General features: G+C 44.5%; 1 protein-coding gene across 1 annotated transcript in view; it reads right to left on the bottom strand.

Moving 5' to 3' along the window:
* Positions 1-1332: 1332 nt before the first annotated feature.
* The window catches only part of LOC120916404 (transmembrane protease serine 3-like), a 57131-nt gene continuing 47141 nt past the window's right edge, over positions 1333-11322 (bottom strand). The window contains exons 13-14 of the mRNA XM_040327360.1: positions 5617-5769; positions 1333-1399 (exon numbers count right to left, since the gene is read on the bottom strand). Of these exons, the coding sequence (XP_040183294.1) occupies positions 1379-1399; positions 5617-5769 (174 nt within the window). The 3' untranslated portion in view covers positions 1333-1378. The remainder of the gene's footprint in view (positions 1400-5616; positions 5770-11322) is intronic.

The following is an 11322-nucleotide window of genomic DNA, read 5'->3' as shown; positions in this document are numbered from 1 at the left end:
AAGCTGCTATACATGTTAATATGGAGGGGTGTCCACAAACATCTGACCATATAGTGTATGTATATTGCCATTGCTGACCTCTGTCTCAAAGTGTTAGCTGTCTGGCTGTTTCTGTTATCAATGCTCCCTAATGCCCCGTACACACGGTTGGTCTTTTGACCAGCCAAAATCACATCGGAATTCAGACGCAAATTCCATCGGAGTAAAATATAACATGTTCTCTACCTAAACTCTGACGGGAAATCCTCAGAATTTCCGATGAAAAAACTCTGATGGGGCATACACATGGTCGGAATATCCGATGGAAAAAGTCTGTCTGACTTCCCATCGGAAATTCCGATCATGTGTATGGGGCATAAGTTAAGTCAGAACTCCAGATCTGCATACTCATTCAAATTTATAACTCAGGAAGTATTTAAACTATTGAATCAGCATGACATCCAACCAACCAGAATTTTAGGAACGCCACATCAAAAATGGAAGCCTATATAATGAGTTTAGCTCACATAGTCAACATTCACAGAAAATCATGTATACTTGTTTAGCTGGTTGTCGACCAGCCGCCGTTGTTTTACGGCGGCAGGTCGGCTCCCCTTCGCGAGAGCCAGTAGCTATACGTCGCCTCTCGTGCAGGCCACTAGGGGCGCGTGCCCCCGACTCCTGTGTGCGTGCCCGGCGGGCGCGATCGCCGCCGGGCACGCGATCGCTCGTTACAGAGCGAGGACCGGGAGCTGTGTGTGTAAGCAATCAATAAACGCGTATTGTGTTTTTTTTTTTTTTACGAAAAATATGTAGAAGAATACGTATCGGCCTAAACTGAGGAAAAAAAATAGTTTTTATATATTTTCGGGGGATATTTATTATAGCAAAAAGTAAAAAATATTATTTTTTTTCAAAATTGTCGCTCTATTTTTGTTTATATCGCAAAAACTAAAAAACACAGAGGTGATCAAATACCACCAAAAGAAAGCTCTATTTGTGGGAAAAAAAGGACGCCAATTTTGTTTGGGAGCCACGTCGCACGACTGCGCAATTGTCAGTTAAAGCGGCGCAGTGCCGAATCGCAAAAAGTGCTCTGGTCTTTGACCAGCAATATGGTCCGGGGGTTAAGAGGTTAAAACAAATGTATAAGCCTACTCCACCCAAGCTGAATACTTTTATGGTTATGTAGAAAGAGAGCATAGACCCCCTTATGTCTACCCTACTACATCTGAACATAGCGACATTAGATTGTAAGCCTTAGTGGGCAGCAACTTATGTGTATTCTATAAAAGACTACAACAGGCTACATCTGTAAAATATGTAATGTAAAAAAACAACAAGCAGGCAGAATTAAAAGCATAAATATGTTTATTCTCCCTGATGAGCTCTCGTCTTGTCATGGAATCTCATTGTCGTTCTGCAGACAAGAAAGGATGAGAATATTAATAATTCTGGGGCATACTGTATATATACAGTTGTGTGCTCATAAGTTTACATACCCTGGCAGAATTTATGATTTCTTGCCCATTTTTCAGAGAATATAAATGATAACACAAAAACTTTTCTTTCACTCATGGTTAGTGTTTGGCCGAAGCCATTTATTATCAATCAACTGCGTTTACTCTTTTTAAATCATAATCACAACAGAAACTACTCAAATGACCCTGATCAAAAGTTTACATACCCTGTTGATTTTGGCCTGATAACATGCACACAAGTTGACACAAAGGGGTTCAAATGGCTATTAAAGGTAACCATCCTCACCTGTGATCTGTTTGCGTGTAATTAGTGTGTGTGTATAAACGGTCAGTGCGTTTCTGGACTCCCGACAGACCCTTGCATCTTTCATCCAGTGATGCACTGACGTTTCTGGATTCTGAGTCATGGGGAAAGCAAAAGAATTGTCAAAGGATCTGCGGGAAAAGGGTAGTTGAACTGTATAAAACAGGAAAAGGATATAAAAAGATATCCAAGGAATTGAGAATGCCAATCAGCAGTGTTCAAACTCTAATCAAGAAGTGGAAAATGAGGGGTTCTGTTGAAACCAAACCACGGTCAGGTAGACCAACTAAAATTTCAGCCACAACTGCCAGGAAAACTGTTCGGGATGCAAATAAAAACCCACAAATAACTTCAGGTGAAATACGGGACTCTCTGAAAACATGTGGTGTTGGTGTTTCAAGATGCACAATAGAGAGACACTTGAAGAAAGATGGGCTGCATGGTCGAGTCGCCAGAAGAAAGCCATTACTACGAAAATGTCACAAAGTATCCCGCTTACAATACGCCAAACAGCACAGAGACAAGACTCAGGCCCCATACACACCATAGAATCTATCCACAGATAAATCCCATCAAATGGGTTTCTGCGGATAGATCCTATGGTGTGTACACTCCGTCGGATATTTATCCGCAGATAAATCTCCCCTGGGATGGATTTCCAGCAGATGGATATTTGCTGACATGCTCAACAAATCCATCTGCTGGAATCCATTCCAACGGATGGATCCGCTCGTCTGTACAGACTTACCGGATCCATCCGCCCAAAGGGATTCCCCGCACGCGTCGTAATGATTTGACGCATGCGTGGAATTCCTTATATGACAGCGTCGCGCCCGTCGCCGCGTCATAATAGCGGCGACGGCGCGACACGTCATCGGCAGAGGATTTCAGCGCGGATTTCAATGCGATGGTGTGTACACGCCATCGCATAGAAATCTTCTGAAATCCTCGAGAGGATTTATCCGCGGATACGGTCCGCTGGACCGTATCTGCGGATAAATCCTCTCGTGTGTATGGGGCGTCAAACCTGGCACACAGTCATTTGGAGTGATGGGACCAAAATTGAGCTTTTTGGCCACAACCATAAATGCTATATTTGGAGAGTCAACAAGGCTTATGATGAAAGGTACACCATTCCTACTGTTAAACACGGAGGTGGATTGTTGATGTTTTGAGAATGTGTGAGCTACAAAGGCACATGAAATTTGGTCAGAATTGATGGCAAGATGAATGCAATAGGTTATCAAAAAATACTGGAGGAACATTTGCAATTCATCAGCCAGGAAGCTGCACATGAGACGTACTTGGACATTCCAACATGACAATAATCCAAAACTCAAGACCAAGTCGCCATGTCATTGGCTACAGCAGTGAAGGTTCTGGAGTGGCCATCTCAGTCTCCTGACCTCAATATCATTGAGCCACTCTGGGGAGATCTCAAACGTGCCAATCAGGCGAGACAGCCCAAGAATTTACAGGAACTGAAGGCTTTTTGCCAAGAGGAATGGGCAGTTTTACCATCTGAGAATATAAAGAGCCTCATCCACAAATACAACAAAAGACTTCAAGCTGTCATTGATGTTAAAGGGGGCAATATACGGTATTAAGAACTGGGGTATGTAAACTTTTGATCAGGGTCATTTGTGTGTGAAGTGGTTGGTAGAGATGTACTATGACGTGGTGGGGTGAAATTGGTGGCAGAGTGGTATTATGACCAAGGTCATGGAAAGGTGGGGGGGGGGGCTGTGTGATGAGTGGCATGGAGGCACAAAGGCCTGGCAGATGTGGATATGAGGGAGGTACTGTGGCCAGGAAATGTAGCGAGGGGCGGGGGTTGAAGTGGTTTTGGAGAGAAGGGGGTAGTTGAGGGGCACAGCAGCATGAGATGTGTGAATATAAAGTGTAGGACAGCAACATAGGATAGAGGTGAGGAGTGGAGGACAGTAGCATGGGATTGAGGGTGAGGTGTGGGGGCCCACAGCTTCAGATGGGGGCCAGCAGTTTGGTATTGTCAGTGAGGACTACAGTATAGGATGAGTGAGGAGTAGGGGACATCTGTGTGAGATGGGGTGAGTAGTGGTGGACCATGGTGTCAAGTGGGTGCTGTGGAGCAGGGAACTGCAACACTGGACGGGAAAGTAAGGAGCAGGGGACCGCGGCATTAAATGAAGGGTTGAGAAGGAGAGGACTTCAGTGTTGGATGGTGGTTGTCGATTGAGGGTGGGATAAGTGGTTGTCGAATGGGGGTGGGATAAGTGGGTTGAGGAACAGGAAACAGCAACATCGGAAGGGTGGTGAGGTGCGGGGCAGCAACATGGGAGGGGAAGGGCTAGCGGCATGGGAGGGATTTTGGGCTAGCGGCATGGGAGGGATTTTGTGTGGATGTGGTTGCAAAGTTAGAGCACTGGAGCTGGAGGAGGATTAGGCAGCATGGGGTGTAAAAAGGGTTCTGGCAAAGGGAGAGCATTGAAGGCGGAGAGGAAGATCAGGCAGCCTGGGTTGGAGAAAGAGGTGCTGTCAAAGGGAAAGCAGTGAGCCTGGAGGTAGCAGGGGATATCAGGTGGCAAAGAAATTGACTTAAGCAACTAATAGTGAAGCAACAGTGCCTGGACTTGCAGGGGGAGGAAGTGACAGCCGGTAGCCTCTAAATGCTCTGCCTCTTTTCAGCACCAGAGGAGAAAATAGCAGGTAGCTGAATTCCACAAGGGCTAGATTCATAAAGCCCGCCGTAAGTTTGTGCGGGCATAGCGTATGCGCCGTTCGTGAAAGAATCCCAGTGCGCATGCTCGAAATTCCGCCGCAAATCGCCAATGCTTTAGACGTGAACGTAATTTACGCAAAGCCCTATTCGCGAACGACTTACGCAAACGACGCAAAATTTTACACTGGCCCGACGTCCATACTTAGCATTGGTTGCTCCTCATATAGTAGGAGCAACGTTACGCCGGAAAAAGCCTTACGCAAACGATGTAAAAAAATCCGCCGGGCGCACGTACGTTTCGGAATCGGCGTATCCAGCTCATTTGCATATTCTACACTGAATTCGATGGCAGCGCCACCTAGTGGCCAGCGTAAATATGCACCCTAAGATACGACGGCGTAAGAGACTTACGCCATTCGGATCTTAGCCTAATTTCGGCGTATCTTGCTTTCTGAATACAGAAAGAAGATACGCCGGCGCAGATTTGAATTTACGCGGCATATCAATAGATACGCCGGCGTAAATTCTTTCTGAATCTACCCCCAAGTCTTCAAAAGGAACAGCTCTGTTCCTGTTGAAGAATTTGAACCTGAGCAACTACTATTTTCTCTGTGCCCAGCAGAGGCAGAACAGAGGCACAGTATTACAACTTACAGGAGGTGAAAATGTTCTAAACCTAAAAAATTAAGAAAACGAATGCTGCCACCACGCAGGACTACAATGTATTCCATTTTTTGTGTTTAGGTTTAGATACCTTGTATATCTTAAGTATGTTACCTGCTTTTAGCTGGGACTTCTAGCTCTAAAAATGTACTGCACAATGGCTGAAAGGTAAATTTATATATGTACAGTTTCCTTTCCTGAGGCTGTTGTAAAGTACACATTGTGCTACTAGCAGTTCCAGTTGTCCTCGGGGTGAATACAAAAGCCCTTTTTGTTCCAGATGCATAAAGGCTCTATTAATGAATTGCCCATGTCAACCAGCCAACTATGTAGGAGGAACAACAAGGCCAAACTTGAAAGGGAGAAAAATTAAATAATTGAAAAATGAGGAGCAAATAAGTTACTGTTAATAGGTAGTTGACCCCGAGCATTATAATGTGTGTTTGGGAATAGCAGAGTTCCCCTTCTGGACTCTCATCCTCACTTACCTGTAGGCGATGGTAGACCCAGTCTAGTAATACAGTGAGGTTAGTGTAAACTCCGGGGCGGTTGGGTCGACCACAGCCTTCTCCCCAGCTGACAATGCCAACCTGCCACCACAGGCCTCCTTCCTGGCACACCAGAGGGCCTCCGCTGTCTCCCTGTTTTATAAAGAAAGTACCATGTCAATGTTCTGCACTGTAGTATTGGAACCAGAATAAAAATATCTTATCTATAGTACTGCACTTTTCATTTAATTTCTTCAGTATAAAGAGAACCTGAACTCTGGAAGCTGTTCCCCCCCAAAAAAGCAGAGGGCAATGGACTAGTCACTAGTATTGTCTATGGTCTCCATCTTGGTAGAGGCATGGTTTTTCATCCTCATATCACAGCCTCCAGCAAGAAGAACAGTGAGCACTACAGTAGTGACATCAACAAATCTGCCTTCAAATCTCCTGAGACTAGTGTCGGAAGCGTTTCAATGCTCCTTTTCTTTGACAGTTGCTGAACTCATTCCGGCATCTTGGTTTTGGTTATGATGCATCCCTGTCTGCCTGTCCACCTGCAAGGTGATTGATGTGGCCAGTCTCTGGGTGGAGACCAAACCTGATTTAAGCCAGCCAAACCTGCAGTCCAATGCTTGTGATAGCGCTGGTTACATGTGCTAAAGCTCCCTGTTTGTCTGCCCTGTTGTTTGGATTCCCTTGTTGAGGACCTTGGATCGGATATCGGACTACTCTCTGAACGCAACCTACCTTTTGACTACAGATTGACCCTGACTATTCTTTTTTTTTTTTTCTTTAGGGGGGGGGGGGACCCTGACTATTCTGACCCTTGTCTGCCTAGTACCTGGACTGTCATTGAACCTCTCTGCCCGTCTGCCAACCACAAGTACATGTTTACTTTGCTCAGTTCGCACCTGCCCCAGCATGGTGGCCAGGCACTATAGCATTGTGTATAAATCCTGGGGGCAACAGAGTACCGTGTTAAAGGGGCCTAATACATCTTCTCCCTGTGCTCTCTTCTTTTAGCATGTTCCCTGTCAGCACATGTGCATGCAGCAAAACCTGATTGGCTCCTAGGCCTCTCCCTATTTACCCCTTTATCTGAGTGCTGCTGTGCAAAAGATGACAGGAGTCTAATATAAAAGCAGATTCAGGTACTTATACTAGTTGCATGTAAAAGTACATGGCACTCTATTTAAAGGAATACACAAATGCACTAAAACAGGTGTGCCCAACCAGTGGCCCGGGGGCAACATTGGGCCCACGGAGCCCTCTGATGTGGCCAACAACCTTCTGCTCTGGGTTGGAATAAAATAAAATAGAATATTGTTATTAAAGGGAAGTTTATATTACTAAAATCACAGCGTGTGTATGTATGGGCATATCTGTTCTGCAGTGGTTACTGGGCTGCTTTCAAACTGATCCATAGGTACAGAGACGTGCACCTGTGGGTTTCCTGCACTGAGCCATAGACTTCTATTACCTGCGAGTTTGGTGTGCTGAGAGTAGAGTGGGCTGCCATCCACCCGCTCCGCTCATTGTGGCCCGCGACTGGTTACCAAGTTGCTTAAGTGGCCCTTGCTCTTCAAAAGGTTGGGCACCCCTGCACTAAAATAACCTTCAACATATTGGTGGAATAGAAATAAACATATTCTTTTGTATTAGATCATCATTTAACAAATCTCATTTGCCAATTTCCACCCTCTACCTCCCAGGTGTCCCCCGTGGCCTGCTCCACTCTGCTACCAGAAAATCACATTCATCAGCAATACCTTTAAATTTATTTATAAATGTATTACATAACAGTCCTGAAACAATTAATTTATAATCAATTATTGTCAATGACAGCAATTAAGATAATGGGTTTTGTTATCAGCAGACTATATAGCTATTATATTGATTATTCTTTAAGGTCATTAGTGCTTCTTGAAGGGATCAAAACACTCTACTGTAAATGTAAAAGTTGTCAGAGTAGATTGGTAGAAGAAATCAATAAGAGCAAAGGTAAGTTATTTCACATCTAGACTGAGGGTAGGCACTCAACCGATGTTTAATTAGGCCATTGTGTATTTCTTAAATATTATTCCAAAGAAATGTTTTTCTTAGTTTTGAAAAAAGCCAAGAAGAGCTAAGATTTATGCCAGAATTGTCACTATGGGATGCATTTTGTGTATTCTGCAAAATGAGAGTTGATCCTGTTGTTTACTGTCCCTCCCTCCTTGTCCGTGTCCCCGCTGCAGCCTGAGATTGTGTAGACCAGCTGTTGCCACATCTACTGGGCATGCTCCAGCATCAGTTCTCTCCTTTTTCTAATCTGTCATAAATATGGGTGTATACATTCCAGACAAATGATAGCCCACTACCTTTCTCCTCCTCCATGCCCACTAAGCAGCGCTACACTATGGGGGCAGTACATATTGATTGATGGAGGCATCACCCCCCTGTAATTCTAAGCACAAACAAAGAATAAATACAGGCTGGAGAGAAGTGAAACAGACTGTGATTGGCAGAACCTTTTTTTTAATAAACTAAATACAGTGCCATTATCCATATACAGAAAGAGAAGGGATAGAGAAAATGAAACTGTGTGTTTGGTTTTACTTTAACCACTTAAGAACCACCTCCTGCACATATACGTCGGCAGAATGGCACGGCTGGGCACGAGCACGTACCTGTACGTCCTCTTTAAGTGCCCAGCCGTGGGTCGCGGGCGCGCGCCCCCCGACACGGTCCGAAGCTCCGTGACCGCGGGACCCGCGGACCCGATCGCCGCTGGAGTCCCGCGATCGGTCCCCGGAGCTGAAGAATGAGGAGAGGTGTGTGTAAACACAGCTTCTCCGTTCTTCACTGTGGCGCTGTCATTGATCGTGTGTTCCCTGATATAGGGAAGCACGATCAATGACGTCACACGTCCAGCCCCGCCCCCCCCTACAGTTGAAAACACATATGAGGTCACACTTAACCCCTTCAGCGCCCTCTAGTGGTTAACTCCCAAACTGCAATTGTCATTTTCACAGTAATAAATGCATTTTTATAGCATTTTTTGCTGTGAAAATTACAATTGTCCCAAAAATGTGTAAAAATTGTCCGATGTGTGCGCCATAATGTCGTGGTCATGAAAAAAATCGCTGATCGCCGCCATTAGTAGTAAAAAATAATGTATTAATAAAAATGCAATAAAACTATCCCCTATTTTGTAAACACTATAAATTTTGCGCAAACCAATCGATAAACGCTTATTGCGATTTTACCAAAAATAGGTAGAAGAATACGTATCGGCCTAAGCTGAGGAAAAAAAAAACGTTTTTTTTTATATATTTTTGGGGGATATTTATTATAGCAAAAAGGAAAAAATATTGCATTTTTTTCAAAATTGTTGCTCTATTTTTGTTTATAACGCAAAAAATAAAAACCGCAGAGGTGATCAAATACCACCAAAAGAAATCTATATTTGTGGGAAAAAAAGGACGCCAATTTTGTTTGGGAGCCACGTCGCACGACCGCGCAATTGTCAGTTAAATCGACGCAGTGCCGAATCGCAAAAACTGGCCGGATCCTTTACCTGCATTTTGGTCCGGGTCTTAAGTGGTTAAGATAATGTGTTTTGTTATCAGCATACTATATAGCTCATTATATTGATTAGTCTTTAAGATAATTCAACTTTCTTGGAGGAATCAAAACACTCCAGGTCATTGTAGATGTAAAAGACGTCAGTGCCAGCGAAGATTAGTAGAGGAAATCGATGAGATCAAAGGTAAGTCATCTGACCTGCCAGACCGGTGGTGGGCCCTCAACAAAAGTGTAACAAAGCCTTTGAATATTTCTTAAAGCCTTACTCCAACCAAATGTTTTCTTCATTTTGGATAACGAGGAGAAGAAGTAAGATTTCAGGTTTGTTCAGCAGGAACCGGCCAAGATTCGAACTGTGTGTGGGCAAGCTGAATGTACGCAGTTGATCGATCGATGAACTTGGGTACAACCGGCCTGCGATTGTCGCTAGCGGCTTCCGCCACCCGCCGGAAGCAGATAATTGTTTGGCAGGAGGGATTCCCCTATTTGTGTTGATGAGATAATTGTGGTTGAAGGAAAGAGATTTGCATCATCTAATATGGCCTGCATAACTCTAATCTCCCATCCACTAATCCCTAATAAATTAATCTGCTGCTACTGATCCAACTGAAGACCCTCTAACCCAGGGGTGTCAAACTCAATTTAATTGTGGGCCGCATCGGCATTATGATTGCCCTCAAAAGGACCAGTTGTATCTGTAAGATTAGATGTCCTGCACATCCCCTCCCCTTATATTAGAGGTCAAGAGCCACCCCACCATCAGAAGTTGAGTCCCCCACCCTCCCTTACATCACAGTGCACCCCCCTTACCTTATGCTGCTGCTGGGAAGAAGATAGATGCATTGCTTCAAAGCAGAAAGTAGGGGTCTGGAGAAGGGCTAGATCTCTCCTGCAGCTGCAGGAGAGGTGCAAGCAGGGCCGGATTCCAGACAAGGCCAACAAGGCCAGGCCTCGGGCGGCAGTGGGTGCAGGGGCGGCACTGTGGCTGATAGGAGAGGACACTTTCACTTTCATTTCGGGAGTTCCCCCCTGTCATGTCACGAATGGTGAGAGGAGAGAAAACAGAGGGAAAAGGAGGTGAGATGGTTCTCAATGTAATTTCCCCCGGCGGATAATTTCCCCCCTGCACTGCGCAGGCGGGGGCGGCATTGAAGGACCCGGCCTTGGGGCGGCAAAGCGAGTAAATCCGGGCCTGGGTGCGAGGGCCACAAGAAATGGTCTGAAGGGCCAGATTCGGCCCGCGGGCCTTGTGTTTGACATCTGTGCTCTAACCCCTTGTAGACAGTGCAGATATTTCCCCACCTAAGTATTTTTAAAAAGCCCTCATGTACTCATTTCTGAGTTTGGTAAACACGGATAACAAATTTCCTTCAAAAGATCAGTGTGCAAAACAGCTAGGATAAATTGGAATTTTCCTGAATTATAAGGAACATAAATTATAATCAATATACAGAAAACTGTAATGATAAGAAAACCAGTTAAATGCTAATTGAAGACTTGCCATGTACCAAAGTCCAATTAATTGTTCCATTTACAAACATTCCTGTAACTCATGTTATCATGCTGATACGTTAATAGGTTGACTCTGATATGACCCCAAACTCTTCGGTAGTTTCCAATGGCCAGTCACATCTTGAAATGCCATTTTTGATTTTGATTAATAATTTTGTCTCGTTATTATTATTATTAGGTGTTTTATCAATGGGATTCAGAGGAAGCCATTCATTATGACTAGAAATGAGCAAATCAAGTCAAAACTTTCTGACCATTGGGGTTGGCTCACTTCAAGTTAGGTTGACCACTTACAAATCCTCTATTGACTCTGCAGAGTGTAGAGTGGTCCTCAAACAGGAAACCCCTGCTCAGGTAACAGCATGGGTTTGCCATCAAGTTTTTCAGAAGAACCATTGGGTTTCTCACTTTTAATTACTACCCTTCGTGACTTCAGTGGCCTTTTAAGATAGAAGTACACTTCCTATTTATGGGTATAGTGCAGTGATGGCGAACCTTGGCACCCCAGATGTTTTGGAACTACATTTCCCATGATGCTCATGCACTCTCCAGTGTAGCTGAGCATAATGGGAAATGTAGTTCCAAAACATCTGGGGTGCAAGGTTCGACAACACTGGTATAGTGAAA

The sequence above is a fragment of the Rana temporaria genome, chromosome 10 (genome assembly GCF_905171775.1).
Source record: "Rana temporaria chromosome 10, aRanTem1.1, whole genome shotgun sequence".
Taxonomy (NCBI): domain Eukaryota; kingdom Metazoa; phylum Chordata; class Amphibia; order Anura; family Ranidae; genus Rana; species Rana temporaria.
The sequence above is the reverse complement of the archived record's forward strand: the minus strand, read 5'-3'. Positions and strand labels throughout refer to the sequence as shown.